General features: G+C 35.0%; 1 protein-coding gene across 2 annotated transcripts; it reads left to right on the forward strand.

Moving 5' to 3' along the window:
- Positions 1–4,221: 4,221 nt before the first annotated feature.
- On the forward strand, positions 4,222–20,644 carry LOC130052543 (osteopetrosis-associated transmembrane protein 1-like). 2 transcript variants are annotated; one of them, XM_056157711.1, is made up of 6 exons: positions 4,222–4,484; positions 5,973–6,078; positions 6,664–6,806; positions 14,041–14,157; positions 16,079–16,250; positions 18,429–20,644. In XM_056157711.1, the coding sequence occupies exons 2-6, from the start codon at positions 6,042–6,044 to the stop codon at positions 18,512–18,514; spliced, it is 555 nt and encodes a 184-aa protein (XP_056013686.1). In that variant the 5' UTR covers positions 4,222–4,484; positions 5,973–6,041; the 3' UTR covers positions 18,515–20,644. The 2 variants fall into 2 exon arrangements, with proteins under 2 accessions (XP_056013686.1, XP_056013687.1); XM_056157712.1 differs by lacking the exon at positions 4,222–4,484 and adding an exon at positions 4,898–4,947.
- The last annotated feature ends 1,612 nt before the right edge of the window (positions 20,645–22,256 follow it).

Genomic DNA, 22,256 nt, shown 5'->3' on the forward strand with positions numbered 1-22,256 from the left:
AAAATATACAGAGAAAATCTTTAAAAATCTTCTTCTCAAGAACTACTGAGTCAGAAAAGCTGATATTTACATGAAAGCTTCCTAACATAATGCAGAGTTAAGTTTGTTCAAATCATGGCCCCCTGGGGTAGGATGGGGCCACAATAGGGGATCAAAGTTTTACATACAAATATATAGGGAAATCTTTAAAAATCTTCTTCTCAAGAACCACTGAGCCAGAAAAGCTGATATTTACATGAAAGCTTTCTGACATATTGCAGATTCAAGTTTGTTCAAATATTGGCCCCTGTGGATAGGATGGGGCTACAAGCGGGGGATCAAAGTTTTACATACAAATATATAGAAAAAATCTTTAAAAATCTTGTTCTCAAGAACCATTGGGCCAAAGAAGTTTACATTTACATGAAAGCTTTCTGACATAGTGTACATGTAGATTCAATTTTGCAAAAACCATGGCCTCCAGGGGTAGGTTTGGGCCATAATAAGGACTAAGGTTTTACATGCAAATATATATAGAAAGTCTTCTGATATAGACCAAGGTGACTCAGATGAGTGATGTGGCCCATAGGCCTCTTGTTAGAATTCATATCTCGAAAATATACTGAGCAGTTCTAAACAATTATTGAATTTCCAAACTACATTTGGCATTTGTTATAAAGTGATCGAAAGGATTAGAAATTATTGGATCGTATAGCATGATTGGCCGTTTGAAATGGACAGTTTGTCCTTCACGAGCTTGGTAATACACGTTGAATGAGGATTGTCAAACACATAAAATGTTGAACATGTAGAAATAATCAAACTGTTGATTACGAAAAGAAACCAAGAACAAAGGATGAATTACCCACTTAATAAACAATTCCTCCTCAATGCAATCGTGCCGTTTATAAATATTGATGAAAGTTATAAATTCATTTTAAATTCGATGAACATGATTGTCTGTGTTTCAGCTGTTGTTATAATTATATACATATATTTCATTTAGCGAAGGAATTAACTGCTGTTCTGGTTACGCATGGAGCATCACCGAGGAACGTTGTATAGGTATACGTTAATATCATATTACATTATTTTTCTTATATTCAATATCCGTAGGATGTAGAAAAATGAAAATAGATGTGACGGCATTCCTCAATTGTTTAAGACTAAGTAACGCTTTTGGATATTCTTCAGGATGTATGGCGGGTTATGGCGGTTTAAATTGTGCATTCCAATGCCCGTATCCACTGTACGGTTCAGGATGTCAAATGATATGTGAGTGTGATAGAGCTACATGTGACCGAATATCTGGATGTCTTAAAATGAGTAAGCATAGCTGGACATATTAAAACATGTACATACAGCTCTATTCCATCGTTTAGATTTTTTCTTGATCCTTAACAATAATCAATTCAAACGTAGCTTTTAATGCAGTTTGTGGTATGCTTATTCTATCAGGAACAATTTCATATTCAAGGAGGTTAAGAACATACATTTTGCGTTGAAAAGTTATCGTGGATGATTCATCAAAAAGATTGAATTAAAAAAGATTAAACCATCGATCCTCTTTTAACGGAACTTGAGATTGTAAGGCAACATAGTAGAATGTCCCAAATGATTAAAAGATATAAATAATGTTACCGGGTTTCAACAGTCTCGCAAATTCTATCGTCGTTATAATGATCGTATTCACAAATACAACCTGTCATTAAATGTTGTCTGACGTGTCTATACCAATGTTTAGAGACCGGTCGCAGTAGCTGAAGTAGTAGAACGTTCGCTTCGTAAATGGAGATCGAGCCCCGCTCGTGCTATGGATGCGTCAAACCTAAGACTGTTTGACGTAAACATAGATAGTTATTGCTCCTTCGCCAAACGCTCGGAATTCAGAAGCGAGATCTAGAATCACGGGTCTTTTGGATATGACCTTGAAGAGGTTCTCTACATCGTCATAATGGCTGGCCTCCTTTTGAAACATGGATGAAAATATGAATATTAGCAATACATGTCTATTCATTTAGAATGTTATATTATCGCCTAGCCGAGTAGCTCAGTATGTTAACACGTTCACTGCTGAACTGTAGGTCTCGGGTTCGAGTCCAGCAGGGGGTTATACAAAAAAATTCCAATTGCTTTAGACTAAAACTGATTTTTTTGACTAAATAAAGTAAATTAAAAAAAAAAATTAGTTTTCAAAATATTGTTTTACGTACCCTCCGCTTTTCATGTATATCAAATTTCTCTGGTGTACCACACCTCTTTAAACACTCAGCATTCAGAAGTGAGAATTACGGGTCTATCGGATATGATAAAAAGGGAGAGAAACATATTTACAGTCTCTTTAAAATAAAAAGATATTCGACATAACAAACACCTATTGCTACTTGATGAAATTGTTTTAGATGTCATCTGGCAGTCCAGGAAAGAAGTATTCGTTTTGTCACTTTAATTTGACAATCAATAGAAAACCAAACAAGTACATATGTACATGATGATTTTAAAAAACGCGGTCAACATCTTTAATCATTGTCCCATTTTTCCATGACATGAATATGTTAAAACCTCAAATGTTTAAAGAATGAAATGCTCACATATATATTGAACGACAGTCGTGATTGTTTACTTTGATATGTGTTTGTTTTACTTATATACAGCTACCAAACAAGGCCATATTGTATACACCGAACAGGACAAAGGAAAAATAGGAACCAGCGAAAGCGGTAAGGTGTTTTAATATCAAATCAGTTTATCTAATTAGAAAACATACACGGTTTTATCTAGTACTTGATAATGATTTAGAATTTCTTGACACATTGTAAACAGGCATGTAATCAATATTGAAAACTTGGCAAAGTGGTAATTGGTTAGAAAGAAAAGAAAAGTAGAAATTGGGACTTAAAGCTTGTCATTAACTCTCAATTTATCGTGGTACCTTTGTAACTCTAAATGATCACTTGCTCGATGAAGTTCATGGGTTTTATCCTCGAAGGTGTGAATAAGGGAAAGATACTCTCCCCAAAATCTCTCTTAAGGGAATGGTCATTAAAGCAAGATTCTAAGTTGCACTGAATGAACTTCTCTAATCACATTGCTGTATGCGGAAAATATTCCCAATAACTAAGAATATGGAAAGTTTGCAGGTAATGAGGAATGTAATTGATGAGAGGAATAAAACTTAAAGCCTTTTCAGCAAATCCGTGAAATTGTATATCACAATTCCTGCTATTCAATAAACAAAATTTTGTTCAAATGACGGACATTGGATTACAAATATCCGGACATTTAATCAAAAGTCTAGTATAGATGAGTCGATCATTGGAAGACAATAACTAAATGAAAAGGTGAAGACAACGAAAAGTGATCAAGCTCATAACTCCTGTAACGAATACAAAATTGAGAGTTGGGCTAACACGGATCGCTGGATATAGCAGGTGTGGGATCAGGTGCCTTGGAGGAGTAAACACCCCCTGTCGACCGGTCCCACCCACCGGGATCCCTATATTTTGATCTGTTAAACGGAGTAATCTTTGTTCAAATAAGTGTGTAAAGAACAGTCTAACAATTGGCAAACTAGATCGTTATAACGACCATAGCATTTGCGAAATGCTGTTTTTAAGCGAGACCGTTGAAACTCCTGAAACATCAACTTGTTTGTCAGTAAATGTATTCCACGTGACGACAGTTGATAGCGATCATAAAAATCAATCGATTGGAAGAGCAGTGGAATCTTAATAAAATCTACAAATGATAATTTCACCGCTGCAGAAGATACAAATGGTAACAAACATCTGTAAAAGTGACCCAGAAAATCGAGAAACACTCAAGTACATCAGGTAATTCAGTTGTAAAATATTGTTCGATTCATAGACAGTCTAGTTAGTGAGAATATTTAATGGTGCAAGTCATATGGTCTACTAAAACAATCAAGTAGCCAATGCCAGCAATTTCGTACACGGACGTACGTATGTACTCTACAATATCCGAAGAATCATTTGTCGAGCAGATATTCTACTGCTTGCTGAAGATATTGTTAACTTTTCCAAACTGCAATTTATTTGATGTGACTGTAAGTCTGTATGTCTATACACTGACAGTGTTTTGATCATTGCATACCGAGCTTTAAATGGAGAATGAAGAAATGGACGTGAGTTACTATGCACCATTTCTATTACGTTGATGATTTTTCATCTGTTTGATGAGGATGTTACTTTTTAACGTACATCAAATAATGCACTCTAAAAAGGCATACATGTCTTGTGGATGTTAGTAAAAAACTTGAAATGGATTAAGTAATCAAAGTGAAAGAGAAATAAATATTCAGTTTCTATCAGTAAGACATCTAATTTTACATAGTTTAGTACTTTTAATGTTGTATTCGTTATCTTCACTTGTTCATTAATATTGCGTATATTCTTCCTGTTTCAGGAATCAGTTAAGTCACAACACCTATTTATCCTCAAGTGCTGCAGAAACGTTGAGAGGTATTGACGCTGAAACAATAGCTGGTAATTCATAAGTAATTTTAAATCTTTCTTTACAGTTAAATTTTACCTTTGTCGAAAAAAGTATCAAACGAAAAGCAAATATTTTAAATCATGAAAATTTGACACATGTCATTTTTAATCTCTCGGCAATTGACACTTGGACAGCCCGGATCATAGTTCGGTATCATACTGAGCACGGCCTCCTACTCTAAGTGTCATTGGCATTTGAACTTTAATCAAAACAACAGTTAAAATAAGGAAAGAAAAGTCTATTGAATTTAAATATATATGTTTATTTACATTAAGGAAATAATAAATACAAAGCAACGTAGTGCTTGGATGTTTAACAATTCCATCTGTTCGTGATTAGAATTTCAATAACGAATGTATGTACTACATGTCATTTGATATAAGGAGTGCTATTTCTGTTCGCAGCGTTTTTCTTGTGCATTTTTGTATCTGCTATGGAAGAGAAATGCGAAAAGTAGGAAAACACTTCATATCATTAATCACTGAAAGATACCATTTCTGTCAAATTACTATACATTTATAAGTTGAAACTAAATTGAAGTCATTGTGGTGAAAATTATGCTTAATTCTTACAATCATGGTGAAATGAAAGATAATGAACAGTTATGCATGAAAGGTGAAGATTACGAACAGTGATCAAATATCTCATAACTCCTATGAGCAATACAAACTAAAGAGTTAGACACACACGACCCCCTGGATATACCAGAGGTAGGATAAGGTGCCTAGGAAGAGTAAGCAACCCCTGTCGACGGTCACACCCGCCGTAGGCCCTATATCTTGATTAGGTAAACGGAGTTTTCCGTAGTCAAAATTAGTGTGCCAAGAACGGCCTAACAATCGATATGAAAAACATCAGACAGCATTTGACCCAATGATAGGTTATATTAGCAAACTAGATCTTTATAACGACCATAGAATTTGCGAAATGTTGACTTGAAAACAAACTGTTGAAAACCCGGCAATAACATCGTCTTCATCAGTAGCCGTCATCAATTTAAAAACTGAAAATTCACAGAACAAGTTATTGCGTATCGAATCAATTGAGAGATATAAACACCATATGCAGATGATAATGGAATATCGCTACTTAAATATGGGAAGCTGACGATGGATCACATTCTCATGATGTTTTGGTGATTTGTTTTTTATCTTCAAGATTTATCTCAATAGCAAGATGATAGTGAATACATCATTAAGACATGAAACCCTTTCATTTTATTTTTTACACTTTATTTTTGCTTTTCCATTGAATTTTTGAGTAATTTGAAAGTAAAAATGTAGCACTCAAACAAACAATAATTGGACCGAGGGGATTCCCCCCTCCTACATTGTAAGTATGATAGTTTGATGTCTGTATAACATTAACTGAGACAGTGGGATTCAATATCATTGAATTATTCCCATTAGAATCTGAATGGAGTATTTATGAAGGCAAGCAAAATTAAAAACTTGAACCATGCTTTACAATTTCTAAAGAATACAAGTGTCTGCCATGTGTTTTTGCTGGACGCTGACAGAGTGTAGGCCATTCTTCAAGTCCACACCATGATACAGGCACTCTGGGATGCCTCTGATTGTAAAAGTAAGTCAGTAATGTGTAATTGTTTAAGTAAGTCAGAGTTGTGTTACTGTAATTCAGTAATGTATCAGAGTTAATCAATAATCATATTTCACATAATACATTGTGACAAGATCTTCCTTTTGGTACAAAAGTTTTTGACCTCATGATTTTTTTAGTTTGTCCTACTTTTGAAAAAACTTTGACCACATAATGCGGATATCATCATGAAATTGTAAGCATGATGAAAATGATATGTAACTGTGATAATGCATCAGGTTCGACAAATATATACATATAATATTAGCCGCATTGAAATTTCTTCTCCCTGAAATCGCTGACAGGGTTATATTACGAGGGCCCTCATATATTACACGTAGATTGCATAACCGAAGAAACATGGCATTCACTACGTAATGATAAATGTTGTTACTGTTCTGTCAATGTTATCACTGTCCCAAAGAACACTCACCTCATACTCCTGAATCCATGTCGACCTGCATTCCTCACAAACCAGACAGACGGACGGACGGAGGGACAGACAGAAAATGAAGCATACTCGACCTCTGTTGAGGTGTGAGGTAACAATCTACCTTTCTTTATTTGCAGACTGTTTCTCCAGTATGAGTGAAGATGAAAATGGCACTGTATCATTCCAGTTCAATACCCACACATTAAAATTCCTGGAACAGTATGACAATTTTACAGATTGTATCGAGAAATACACGAATGGTATTTATCCAGATTTTACGGTAAGTCGTTACTCAGAGAACTTGTTCTTTTATATCATATGTGTAATATCAATTATGTTACTATTAGTATTTTATTATAATATGATAAATTAAACATGAATGCATGTACCATGTAGACTAGACCAATTACTCAATGAAATTACTTTATTATCTACCCATCAATGTTTAGGTTTTCGATAGTGTTGATTTCACAGAGTTTGATTCGATTTTCTGGATCGCTACATTGGTTTTCTGATTCTGAATCGGTATCCTCTGAAACTGATGACGTATCAATGCAATGATTTTGGTGGAAAATACTGACCGTGTCACAAATAAAACCTTGAACACAAAAAATAATTTCAATGTATGTCTGTGTTTTAGATAATTTGATTACATTTATTATCTTATAAATGTGGATTTTAAAAATATATATTCAATGGGAGTATATAATAAATTTATCATTACTACAGAACTTCATTCAAAGAGTTGAATCGCGTCTCGTTGACAGACACGGATCATCAGATCAAACGCAACGCTTCGCATCCCCCGTGATCTGATGATCCGCATCTGTCATGATTCAACTCTTCGGATGTGGTTACTGTAGAAATAATAATATATATGTATTGTGTGTTTAAGCAGGACTAATATTTCAGACGGACAGCTAACATGCACATTTATTCTGTAAATCTGATTTTTTTTTGTAAAGAATTTTTTTTTATCAATTTTGTGGGTGTATAGAATTTTGTAAAGTGAAATCCTTGATTATTAAAGCATTACAAGCTGTAACTGACGGCAAATAAATTGAAAAATAAAAGAACAAATATTTAACAATTACATATTTGTGATTGAATATATATAACTTTGGCGACACCAGTAAAATTTCTTGTTTTTTGGACAAATGACCCCAAACAAGTGGGACGAGCAAGTGATTTACTATTTATAATATTATAATTTATTTTCAACATAATTTTCAGGCGGTATGGTAAAAGAACAAAGTGAGTGATGAAATTTATTTTTGCCTTCTTAAACTTTTGTATTGTAAAACAATGAAACATAAATATTCAAAATCACCTGAACATGTAAAATAACTAATATTCTATTTTTTAAAAAGGGACATTAGCTGTGAAAGCGATGGCAATCTTTTTTACTCAAAATTTCTCAATGGCATAGGAATATATAATCATGACTAATAAAAACATTTATTTTGTACAAAAACAAGAGAAACATACCCTAATAAGACTATCTTAGATAACAGCTTTTGGTGTAAAGAAATATATAATATGGAAGAATAATTGCCTTGCAAGACAGTAATTATTTAATCATCAAAATTACATTATTCATGTGCTTGCTTTCAAATGGGGATAAAAGGTGTTTGAAATAATCAAATCGTGCAGTTATTGCTGAAATATAAAATACAAGTGCTCGGATCCAACGAACAAGAAATTTTATTATAATAATAATATTAATATCCTTTATTTATACAGGATTGAATAATTAGTTGTATAAACTAGTTTACATTGTGGTCCTGTCTAACATAAACATATCGAGAACACAATATATCACAAAGCATGGAAATATCACAATTTATATGCATACAGATAAGAACTAAATGAAAAGAGACAATAAACACACCAGTATCATTGAGGGCCAAAATAATGTTTTAGATAGGTTGATTAAAAAGATGTGGTAGTTGTGCATTTGCTTATAAAATCTGGTAACGAATTCCATAAAATTGCTGCTGAAATGATAAAAGATCTTCTAAAATATTCTGTTTTGACTCTTGTAACATAAATAAAATTTGTAGAGCTCTGTCTTGTATTTCTTGTGTTTATCCCATTAACAAATCTAAACACATGTAAATACTCTGGAGTCATATGATGTAAAACTTTAAACATAAGAATAATTTTTCGATAAATAAAATAGTCAATCAAAGTCATCCATCTCAAATTTGATAGCATGCAAGAAGTTGACACTGAATGAGGTACTTTGATATGTAAAATGATCCTTGCTGCCCTCTTTTGTAATTTAAAAAGCCTATCAATATTTGTCTTGTTCTTTGTATCCTGCCATACTGTACAACAATAATTAAAATGAGGAAAAACAATAGTATTGTAAAATTTGAGTAGTGCCTCCTTTGACATAAAAGTACTCAATCTCCTTAAAACACCTAGTTTCTGACTATAAGTTTCTTTTTTTTTTTTTACATAAGGCATCTGTGTGATAAGACCACGTAAGACATTCATCGATGTAAACATCTAAAAGTTTGGCACATTTGACATTTTCTATAAAAATTTCACCAACATTAATACAAAGGTTTCTACATTTCGATAATTTCTGTGACGTTCCTATTAAAATACATTGTGTTTTCTTTAAATATATTGTCAATTTGTTCTTATATGCATCCATTCCATAGAATTTATAAGATCATCCTTTAATTTTTTTTTCAATTACATCTAAAGATTTATCAGAAACATCTTTCGTGGTATCATCTGCATATATATAGTGAAATTCCCAGATGACTGTCAAAAAATGAGCAAATATAAATTGAGATAAAGATATAGCCCACAACCAAAAATACATGTAAATCAATAATATACTATTTTTCTAGTGTCAAATGATTTCTCACTTGAAAGCAGTTATGAATATAACCTGCAAAACTTTATACGTCATTTTAAATATACTCATACCAAACCATATAAATTTGTTCCTATTATATTAACTTTAAAACAGATTTCATGGACTCTGATTGGTTTTCAAATTTAGTCATATTGCAATACAAACAAATATAACAAGAGGCCCATGGGCCAAATCGCTCACCTGAGTCACTTTGGCCCATATCTGAAAACTTTCCATATATATATATTTGCATGTAAAACCTTACTCCCTATTGTGGCTCCAACTTAAATCTGGAAGTCATGATTTTTACAAACTTGAATCTGCACTATGTAAGAAAGCTTTCATGTAAATGTCAACTTCTTCAGCCTAATGGTTCTTAAGATTTTCCCCAATTTATTTGTATGCAAAACTTTGACCCCCTATTGTGGCCCCAACCTACCCCCGGAGGTCTTGATTTGAACAAACTTGAATCTGCACTATGTCAAGAAGCTTTCATGTAAATCTTAGCTCATCTGGCTCTGTGGTTCTTGAGAAGATTTTTAAAGATTTCCCCTATATATTTCTATGTAAAATTTGACCCCCTATTGTGGCCCTATCCTACCCCCAGGGACCATGATTTGAACAAACTTGAATCTGCACTATGTCAGGAAGCCTTCATGTACATGTCAGCTCCTCTGGTCCAGTGGTTCTATGACCCTAACCTAATGTCGCATTTTTGTGATTGTCTCCCATTTAAAGGGGCATGATCCTTCATTTGAAGAAACTTGAAAGCCCTTCACCCAAGGATGCTTTGTGCCAAGTTTAGTTGAAATTGACCCAATAGTTCTGGAGAGGAAGATGAAAATTTGATCAGAAAAGCTCTCTCGAGCCTTCGGCTCAGGTGAGCTAAAAAGGGAGTTCATTTTCTAAACAAGCTGGGTTGCAGATATTACATTTTGTTTCATTAATAGAAGTTTGCTTGTACCCATCAGTTTCAACAGCTATACAATGAGCGGGTTCTAAAATATTTCAAAACAACAGTATCAAATATTTTTCTCTGCAGAATGTTGATTTAAAGTAGCTCACTACACTTATACTCTTTAGGACACTACGTCACAAGATGGCAACTTAAAATGTTTTGTGAAATTATGTATCGATGGAGATGTTTATCTATAATCGTAGCTCAGTGGCTAAAGCATTGAACTGGTAAACCGCAGATCTCGAGTTCAAATCTGCCAGTCTTTCGTTCATATGAGTTGAAATAATTTTTTTTAAAATCCTGTTTCAATATCAAAATTTGCATATGTTCTGCCTTTTTGACTTATTACATATGATCATAACTTTCATGGATAAATATTTCGTATGGATTTAAGAAACTATTTCAGGGTGTGGTGAGCCACCTTAAATAGGGCAATTGATCCAAGTTTGTTAAACTTCTCTACATTCTCCAAAAATGTATTGCACAGGATATACACATATTGAAATATGCACATTATATATATAGTATGGTAAACTTTTTTTTCTCTACAAAAGACACATTTAAAATGGATACCACAATCCTACATGTGTATGTAAAATTTGTCAAATACATCAAGTGTCTGATCAAAATTAGAAACAAGGATGTTTTTTGTAAAATATGATGTGTTCTATAAACGGAATTATTCTCAATATGAAACTACAGTAATTCAAAAGTTCAATACACTTTGAACATCACAGATTCTGAAAATGTACAATCATTTTATTGACATACTAAACACATCAGATAACAATACACTCAATAAATCAATTAAGTCTATGCAACATTTCAACCACCGTGGTACTGTCTTCCTTTTAAAGTTTTATGAGAGGAAATTCAGTGTATCCGTTTATATCATGCTTTGTCAGTATTGGACTACATGACACTGCATGTATCTTTAGTCATTGCAACCTGGCATGGGATTCTCCACAGACATATGAGGTGTTTCGATGACATGGTAGTACCAAATTTCAATTCAAATGGTTCTATTGAATCCATGCTAGGCCGAGAGAAATTTAATTGTTCGTTTTACAGATCTGCCGACTCATCCCCCCCTCCCCGAATAATCTTCCGATAACTGAATCCTCGTGTCTTGGAAGATAGATCCGCGAAATAGAGTTGTAAGAGGTAGATAAAGCAACAACACCAGCTGGTGTCACTGAATTCCCACTTTTCAATATGGAGTCCGCTCTGACTCTCCCCCGCACATGTCACAATATAAAAGCGAGTGTAAGAGTCAGGGGAACCTCCATTTACTTGATAGCTAGCATTACTTAGGCCCTTACAACTAATGTGCTATGAAGAATGTACCTTTGCAGGTGCTGGAAAGTGTTAGGAAAAGTTTGATTATGTTACCAGTAATCTTTGAGTATCTAAAAACCTTATCCTTTTGTTAATTGGCATGTCCAAGAAATTGACACAATGCGATATTCCGCGAGTCAATTTCAAATGTTCGTGACAAGTTTCCTGTGTCAACCAGCAACATGGATTACATTAAAGAGCAAGACGTAATTGTGTGATCAAATTTTAACTGAAGAATACAAATTATCTGCCCCCCCCCCCGCCCCCCCCAAATTTTTTTGAAAAAAAAAATCCGTAAAATTAAATTTCTCTCGCCTTAGATGCAATACATGGACATCTCAATTCATGCCATGGAAGGTGGATGTATGGCATGTTAGAATAATAAATCCATGGACATTAATGGGATATACTTACTATAAAGAAAATCCTTGACAAGTAAAGCCTGCCCCCTTTTCCTACATGTCAGATACCACACTCATAAATACCTTGTTAGCGATATTAAAAATGTATATATCAATATTCAATTAATTGAAATAAGAGATAGATTAGCATGACACCTCTGATAATTTAAAGTTCTCACAATTTTTCTTGTTTCTGTAAGAAATCTTCAATTTCTGCTTTGTTGTTATCCATTGTATCATTTTGTGTATCCTTTTCTTGTAGACAACTCGCAAAATCTAAATGCTTTCCCCTTCTGTATGACAAAGCGACAACAATAGAAATGAAAATCATTAACGCAAGAATTCCGAGAACTATTCCTATTATGGTGGGTGGTTCATATCCAGATCTTGAATCATTTGGGAGGGTAAATCCAGATTCTCCCTGTAAGGATATGTTCTCTGTTGGTTGTTTCTGTATGGGAGACATGACGGTTGTTAAACTGCTTTGAACACAGTTTCTTTTTTTTCTACGCCCATGCCTGTTGTGACGTATCTGATCATTGCATGAAATCTCATTACGGAAGTTTCCAGATGTTTGTTGCTCGGGAGATGATGTCAATATTGATGATGAATCCTTATGATCTGGTGCTTTTATCAAGTCGTAACATGACTTGTATTTGTAAGATGTTGTTGATAGATAATTGAAAGGACACTCTTTACATCAGTAACTATAGTGTTCTAATATTCTTCCAACTCCTGTGCTAAAATGAGGACAATAGTGGTCTGTTATAAGAGTTTTAGGTGCACACACTTCTACAGTTGCATTTCCCCATGGATTTATAGCACAGTGGTAGACGCATGGTTCCCATCACAGGCTCTATATGATTCACACTTCATCACTTGAGCTCTCAATGCATATGATTCGTCAGTGGTTGGACAAGAGGAAATACTCTTCACCGTTTTAAATGATGTTTGACACTTTGTCCATCTTTTCACCAAAACTGCTGAGTTAACTCCAATAGGAATATAACATGTAGCAAGTAAAACCATCAACCAAGAACTGTCAAATGGGAAACCTGACATCGTGATAATTCAGTGGATGTTTCTAACGTGTTTCGGGATTTCAAGGTGCGCTGTCATCAGAGGTAGACCAGGATATTGGTGTCACCTTAATAAAATCAGAGTGAATCTGAAGCAATAAACCCGTTAAATCAGCTGAAAATGTCGATTCATGAATCATTGTCATCCTGTCAGTGCATTGCACTTTATTATTGTCGATGTGCATTGACCTCGAAGGTCATCAGTTCGGAGAAAGCGAAAGAGAGGCGCTGGGCATGTGTCAGATTTATAAACAATTTATCACGCCAATTTTATAGAAAATTCACTTTCAAAGTTTTATTTGAGTTGCACATTTGCGTAATCATTACTTTGTTACACTTAATGTACTTCTTGTCATTCATGAAATGATGTAATATTTCAAAACAAACGACACTTGTAGTTACTCACGTCAGTTTCCGTCTTTGTATATATATATACCTCAGCCTCAGCAAATCGATTATGTTCGGCAATTCTCGTTCCCATATCCTTGTAACGCAATGGCGGTTTATAGGAAATGCTCATTGTAGGTATGCTCTCAAACAATATTCCCTTGTTTATTTTGCTGAATTTCCTTCAAAGTTTGGGGATTATATCAATTATACCGATGAGTAATATTTGGTGCATAATTGGATAGTTGAAAAAATACCATCAGTTACAGCTTGTATTGCTTTAAATAATGTCATTTAGCAACAAAGCAGTCAGATTCATTAAACTTTGATACACAAAATAAATCTATAGTATTTTGGTCCTCATGAAAGATGGCACAGTATGTTGCATATAGAAAATCATTAATACAGGAATGTTTGTTACATGTATCTGCATTTGTAAATACAAAATACTACTAAAATATTGTTTTCTTTTTTAGTTCATCAATTCAACAGTTTGCAGTGCATGTGAACACAAATATAGAGAACCCAATCTTCACTTTGTGAACATGAGGAAAATCTATAATGGTAAAATATGCATGGATCTCGTTGATATGGTAAGTACATGTATATTTATAAATTTCAATGATGAAAACGTGAAGATAACGTACATGTATTGTATTAATCTGGTACCTTCTGTAAAGAATACAAAATTAAGATTGAGGTAGACACTGAACAATGGACATCCTGGAGGTGGTATCAGGTGACTAGGAGGAGAAAACATGCTCTGTTGACTGCATGGTCACACCCACCATGTAAATGTATTACCGTGAACCAATGAGAATGATCAACATATGGACAATATTGTAATGCTATTTATATTCACTGAATCTTTTCTCTTATATTGGCAACAAATGGATGTTCCCCTTCTACATATTAAAAATCCCCTTCATTTGTAGAAACTTCACAAAATTGTATGATGGTTTTCAACAAAAATCATTTCTATATATTCTAAGTCATTTTCTATAATTGTCAGACTTACAATATAGATATAATGAGTATTCAATCAATTTATATGGCTGTTATAATCTGTGGATATTATATTCCATGGATGTGTCCCATCCCACTTGTCAGGAAGCTCACGACTGCATTCTCAAAAATTACCCTTATATATAAAATGGGTAGTAACATCTAAATGCTGGATAAAACCCTGTACTTATACATGTATCTAGTTTATATTTTAAAACAATACATAAAAACATAAATATAAACAATAAAATGCTTTTCTTTTAGTTTCAGCAGGGGATGAAGGTACCAATCATTGCAGAATTTTTTCTCCCTGCAATGTTAGCTAACTTCATTACTTGATGAAACAACAAAGAAAGCATTTTATTGTTTAATTGTTCTTATATTTTTCATTGGTTCACATTGACTGTGAAGTGTGTATCTTATGTTTGTCAGCAACATCACATTGTCCAAACCGTTACTGAATGACAGGAAACTACTACGCTTTCTAGCTCACCTGAGCCAAAGGCTCAAGTGAGAGATTTTCTGATCAAAATTTGTCCGTTGTCTGTCGTCGTCCTTGTAAACTTTTCACAATTTCATCTTCTTCTCCAGAACCACTGGGTCAATTTCAAACAAACTTGGCCAAAAGTATTCTTGGGTGAAGGGCTTTAAGTTTGTTCAAATGAAGGGCCATGCCCCCTTGAAAGGGGAGATAATCACATAAATGTAAAATGTAAAATTAGGGTAGATTCATTTACAAATCTTTTTCTCAAGAACCAATGAGCCAGAAGATATATTAAGATTTACATGAAAGCTTCCTGACAAAGTGCAAATGCAAGTTTGTTCAAATCATGGCCCCCGGGAGTAGGCTGGGGTCACAATACAAGATCAAAGTTTTACATGGGAATAAATAGAGAAACTTTTTAAAAATCTTTTTCTCAAGAACTAATGGGCCAGAAGAGCTGACATTTACATGAAAGCTTCCTGACATAGTGCAGATTTAAGTTTGTTCAAATCATGGCCCCTTCGGTAGGTTGGGGCCACAATAGGAGGTCAAAGTTTCACATATAAATATTTAGGGAAAATCTTTAAAAATCTTCTTCTCAAGAACCACGGAGCCAGAAGAGCTGAGATTTACATAAAAGCTTCGATTCAACTTTGTTCAAATCATGGCCTCTGCGGATAGGTTGGGGCCACAATAGGGAATCAAAGTTTTAAATAGAAATATATAGAGAAAATCTTTAAAAGTCTTCTTCTCAAGAACCATTGGGCCAAAGAAGTTGACATTTTAATGAAAGCTTCGTGACATGGTGCAGATTCAAGTTTGTAGAAATTATGGCCTCCAGGGGTAGGTTGGGGCCATAATAGGGACTAAGGTTTTACATGCAAATATATATGGAAAGTCTTCAGATATGGGCCAATGTGACTCAGGTGAGCGATGTAACACATGGGCCTCTTGTTTAAACAAGGTACCACCTTTCTAACACACTAATGAGCCCTTTACATATAGCTGATTGTCTTTACTTGCAGATGAATTACACGCGTTTAATGTGGGGAGGGGAGCGAGATCTCAACTGTACGCGACACTTGAAGGACGACATGGTGGTGCTCCTCACCAGCTTCATTCTCCTGACTGTGCCGTTTCTGTTTTATGGAGCCAGCTGTATTTGTGGGAAAAGAAGAAAACTCAAACTCATGACACGTAAGAGGTTTTAACTCAATCTTACGACACATAGTGATGATTGGTCAATCTCACGACACACAGCGGTGATTGCTCAATCTCACGACACATAGTGGTGATTACTCAATCTCATGACACATAGTGGTGATTACTCAATCTCATGACACATAGCGATGATTGCTCAATCTCGCGACACACAGCGGTGATTGCTCAATCTCACGACACACAGAGATGATTACTCAATCTCACAACACACAGTGGTGATTACTCAATCTCACGATACACAGCGGTGATTACTCAATCTCATGACACACAGTTGTGATTACTGAATCTCACGACACACAGTAGTGATTGGTCAGTCTCACGACACACAGTAGTGATTACTCAATCTCACGACACACAGTGGTGATTACTCAATCTCACGACACACAGAAGTGATTGGTCAATCTCCCGACACATAGTAGTGATTACTCAATCTCATGACACATAGTTGTGATTACTCAATCTCATGACACACAGTGGTGATTACTCAATCTCACAACACAGAGTGGTGATTACTCAATCTCACTACACACAGTGGTGATTACTCAATCTCACGACACACAGTGGTGATTGCTCAATCTCGTGACACATGGTGGTGATTGCTCAATCTCACAACACACAGTGGTGATTACTGAATCTCACGATACACAGTGGTGATTACTCAATCTCACGAGACACAGTAGTGATTACTCAATCTCACTACACATAGTAGTGATTACTCAATCTCATGACACATAGTTGTGATTACTCAATCTCATGACACATAGTTGTGATTGCTCAATCTCACAACACACAGTGGTGATTTCTCAATCTCACAACACACAGTAGTGATTGGTCAATCTCACGACACACAGTAATGATTACTCAATCACGACACACAGTAGTGATTACTCAATCTCACGACACATAGTAGTGATTACTTAATCTCACAACACACAGTGGTAATTACTCAATCTCACATCACACAGTGGTGATTACTCAATCTCACAACACACAGCAGTGATTACTCAATCTCACAACACACAGTGGTGATTGCTCAATCTCACAACATACAGTGGTAATTACTCAATCTCACTACACACAGTGGTGATTACTCAATCTCACAACACACAGTGGTGATTGCTCAATCTCACAACACACAGTGGTGATTACTCCATCTCACAACACACAGTGATGATTACTCAATCTCACAACACACAGTGGTATTTACTCAATCTCACAACACACAGTGGTGATTGCTCAATCTCACAACACACAGTGGTGATTACTCAATCTCACAACACACAGTGGTGATTACTCAATCTCATGACAGAAAGTGGTGATTGGTCAATCTCATGACACACTGGTGATTACTCAATCTCACAACACACAGTGGTGATTACTCAATCTCACAACACACAGTGGTGATTACTCAATCTCACAACACACAGTAGTGATTACTCAATCTCATGACACAAAGTGGTGATTGGTCAATCTCATGACACACAGTGGTGATTACTCAATCTCACAACACACAGTGGTGATTACTCAATCTCACAACACACAGTGGTGATTACTCAATCTCACAACACACAGAGATGATTACTCAATCTCACAACACACAGTGATGATTACTCAATCTCACAACACACAGTGGTGATTACTCAATCTCACAACACACAGTGGTGATTGCTCAATCTCACAACACACAGTGGTGATTACTCAATCTCACGACACACAGTGGTGATTGCTCAATCTCGTGACACATGGTGGTGATTGCTCAATCTCACGACACATAGTGGTGATTGTTCAATATCACGATACAGAATGATGATTGGTCAATCTCATGAGACATAGAGGAAAACATTAGTACAATTTGAAGTGAAGGTAACAAAATTGATATTTACATTTTGATTGCACTGCACTTTGATTTTGGGGTTTTTTCATCAGCTTAAATTATCTTTAGGACAAGGCTAGTAGGAAAAGGTGAAAGACAGAACACTAGAATTTGGACCATGAGGTCAAAGTCATGGTCAAGTTTGTCAACATCGGTCTGAGCTTGCAGCAGGTCCTGCATGACGTCAGCTTTCTAGTCATAGTTTTGTTTTTGTCTACTATTTATCAGAGGTAATGTGTTTGTTCATTATATTTGATTGTTATTTAATTTTGATTTTGTAGAAAAAAGATTAAAGAAAAGAATTTCTGTAGAAGTGTCATTTGTAAACCATTCAGAGACGAACAATGTTAACCATGTCCACAGTTAGTTCTGGAATCTTAGGGAGAAAGACGGGCGAGAAGCACTTAAGGAGAACGAGGAAATTGTTAACTCCATCCGATCCTCATAGTCATACTAACCGTAATTTTTCAATGAATAGACCGGTACAGACAATCAACATGCCTGTTACTAGACAAAATCTGTTTCCTCTGTTCCTGAAATTGTTGTTATACACCCGTCTTATGACGGCCATATTATGGTATGGACATTCCTGTCTGTCAGTCCGTCAGTCAAATATTTTTTGTGTGTGGTCATATCTTTCAGACTCTGAGACTTCGGACTATCAAACCTGGTCAGCTGGTGTATAGGGGGGTGGGTGGGGGGATGGGTGGGTGGTGTACATGTGTTGTGACCCAAAAATAGGTCACTGTATCTTCCTTCTAGAATTTGATGGCAATACATATTAAAATTGTCTTTGGATCATGTCTTGCACAATTTGAGGCCTAGGACCATCAAGCTTGGTCAGTTAATGCATCTTGGGAGGCGGACCTCCATGAAACCCGGTCTGCTGTAGAACTTGTAGTATGTAAACATAGATATGTATTGTACACATGTAATTCCCGATGGGTGTATCATCTACCCTAGCGATACACTATACAATCATAAACTCATATTTTCTGTAACTTTTCCCAGGAAAAGTTGGAATGGAACTGTGTAGAATCTCCTTAAGAATGTTCACTCCTGAGCACAAATGTCTTGAGACAGTTTTGTAAAGTGTATTTATATTATCTACATGTATAATGAATTACATGATAAGTACAATATGAATTAATGGATCAGATGGCTTAACAACCAGGAGATCCATGTTCGATTCTAGAACCCTGCACTGCGTCAAAGTGACCACTCCTTCTCCACGTGCCTGGCGTTACAAACGAGAGTCATGGTTCTTTTGAATGCGACTTTGGAAATGGAGGTTCCATGTCACAATAAGTGTTGGCATAATAAAGAACTCATTGTTTCGGCTGGAAGCGCCATGTATGGGTCATGGTTTGTGACACAATTTCACCTAAAGGTGGTGATGTCTGAGAGAAAAATTCTTGAATGGGATGTAAAATAACATACTAACAAACAAATAAAACCTAGAATTTTGAAAACATATTACTGATTGAACCTATCTCCGAAGTATAAAATGTTTCTTTAACCTAAGAATTTTCAATGATTTATAGTGAAAAAGAATAAAAGACAAAATTGTGCTCAAATATCCACCTACCCCTAAATACCACCAGCTGTAAAACGTAGTTCCAATTATTTCATGTAGAGCAACAAGATTTAAAACTTTTTAGATTTGAAATCAGAGGATAGATTTTGTTAGTGTATTAGATATTGGTTATGACCAAAAAACATTGTTTTGTGCAGTGTTAAAATTAATTTTATGGTAAAGGACAAAGGGTAGTGACAAAAATACCAGTACTCGGAGATTTTTTTCGTTCATAAAACATAAAATGTGCAATGCAGTTTAAGGGGGAATACAATATCATCATAATGATACTTTTGAAACTTGAATGAATATATAAATATCAACAATATATGTATATTCCTTTTAAATCTAGTCACCTAGCTTGGTAGCTCAATAGGTTTACGGGTTGACTACCGATTTTTAATTCATTCATTCAAGTGTAGCAGGTTTTTACTTTTTTTTTCTTTGATTGTTTCTACTAAAACTACATTTTTTCACTAAATTAGGGAAATTTGAAAATTTTGCATTCAGTTGTACATATCGACCACTCTTCATCCATATCAGATTTCTCTGGTGTTATCCCTCCTTATAATGGGGAAATACATTGAGATGTATTTATTTGCTTATGAATATAGATATTGTGTTTTAGCTTCAGTTTTCATGCCTTTGTTCTTTTAATTATTATATTGTTTTGTTTTAATGAGAAAATCATTACGTATTTGAATGTTACTGAATGGGATTTTGTATTCACGATATTGCATGTTTTCTGCGTAAATTGTGTGCTTATGTTTGTTCATGACACGACAAGAAATGACTTTACAGAACAACGATGTTTCCCTCTGCATATTGACTAATACCCATCAGATAACGTATTTATTATATATATGCCTTCATTTTTATGGGGTTTTTTTTCAACTGAAAATTAAACATTCCAAACATATATCGATGTCAATTAGCTTTTCTGAAAGTGAAATAAGCAGGGAATGTAGAAGAAGAAAATATTTGAATGCATTACGTACCTGTATACTTCTGTACAGTAAGAATGCATCACCTTTATAAAGGAGTACCAGTAAGATTTCAGAAGCCTCACGACTCTTGTAGGAAATAATATCCAAACTCTCAGTGCTGTGTCCCCTCTTATTTCTACATTGGTCCTCGGTATTAAAAAAAAGCACTTCTGTTATATGACTTTCATTGCTATTGGAGGCATTTACTAGCCCTACTGGAGCTTGGCTCAAACGGACCTCAGGATTACGAAGAACAGTCAACTTTGATTTTCGATGCTCCATTTACTGTAAATGTCACTCTGGTGATCAAATCTTACAAAGTATTTTATTTTGGACTGTTTGACAGGTATAGGATTATAAGAATAGATGCTTTCAATATAAGAAACATTCTTTATCATAGAAAAGTTCTGTATTGTATTACATCAAGTCTACACCCTGTATTTCATGGGTCCTAGTACCCCTTTGCTTGTCGTAAGAGGTGACTAAACAGGGCGGTCCTTCGAATGAGACAGCAAAAACCGAGATCCTGTGTCACAGCAGGTGTGGCACGATAATGATCCCTCCCTGCTCAATGGCCATGAGTATCGAGCATAGACCTATATTTTGAAGCCCTTCACCTGCAATGGTGACGTCTCCGTATGAGTGAAAGATTCTCGAGGGACGTTAACAATACAATCAATCTCGCTAATATATACTTCTACCAACACAACAATTTAAAAAGAAAAGTACAAACTTCACATTGTCAAGATATAGATCATCTTGTACCTACATCTTGTACTTAACCTGCTGAAGTGTTCTTGTTCTTCTTTCACCTATAGTCCAGCTGATATGTCATTATATATGTCATTACTAGTGATGTCGATATACATGTAGTTGAAAATGAAGTCCTGAAATCACTTATTTCAAAAGGTCCTAAATTCAGAGAACTTTGGTCTTTTCATTGGCGACATAACGTCATTTCTAATATGAATTCTGTTGAATTAAGGTTATGTCAAACAATGGGCTGGACACCTTGTCGGAATGGATGAAAAAATATAAGACTATTAAAATCTCGTTTTAGACACATGAAATTAATAGTGTGTACGTTCTTTCCTTCTGTGGTTAGTAAACAAGAAAGGATAAAAGAATTGGATAGGTTACATGAGGAATATATTTTGGTTCCAGCTGACAAAGCTTCTAAAACATATCTTCGTTTGTAAGGCATTATTGCAACTGTATTTTAAACGAACTTTGCATGCATTCCATAGGTGCTAATCGTACTTGCACCCCAGCTGCCCTTTCAAGAGATGTTTTAAAATAATATTCCTGTCATTGGGTTGGATGATCACGAAATAATCAGACAACAACAGCAACAACGATAAAAATTGTAGAGAAGTAATTCGTGGTATATAATATAATATACATAACATGTAATTAACATGGAGGACATGACCTCTCCCTTATAACCATTAAAAATGGCATCATCGTTTTTAAAAGTACAATAACATTTTTACAATTAAAAAGCTGTTTAAATCTATAAATATCTGGTCAACCTATATAATGTCTAA

The sequence above is a fragment of the Ostrea edulis genome, chromosome 3 (assembly GCF_947568905.1).
Source record: "Ostrea edulis chromosome 3, xbOstEdul1.1, whole genome shotgun sequence".
NCBI lineage: Eukaryota > Metazoa > Mollusca > Bivalvia > Ostreida > Ostreidae > Ostrea > Ostrea edulis.

Bases quoted from the DNA above. Each gene is read 5' to 3' on its own strand.
- LOC130052543 (XM_056157711.1), top strand. From the start codon at position 6,042: ATGATACAGGCACTCTGGGATGCCTCTGATTGTAAAA. The intron at 6,079-6,663 runs GTAAGTCAGTAA...CTTTATTTGCAG, and splicing joins GGATGCCTCTGATTGTAAAA to ACTGTTTCTCCAGTATGAGT. The intron at 14,158-16,078 runs GTAAGTACATGT...CTTTACTTGCAG, and splicing joins GCATGGATCTCGTTGATATG to ATGAATTACACGCGTTTAAT.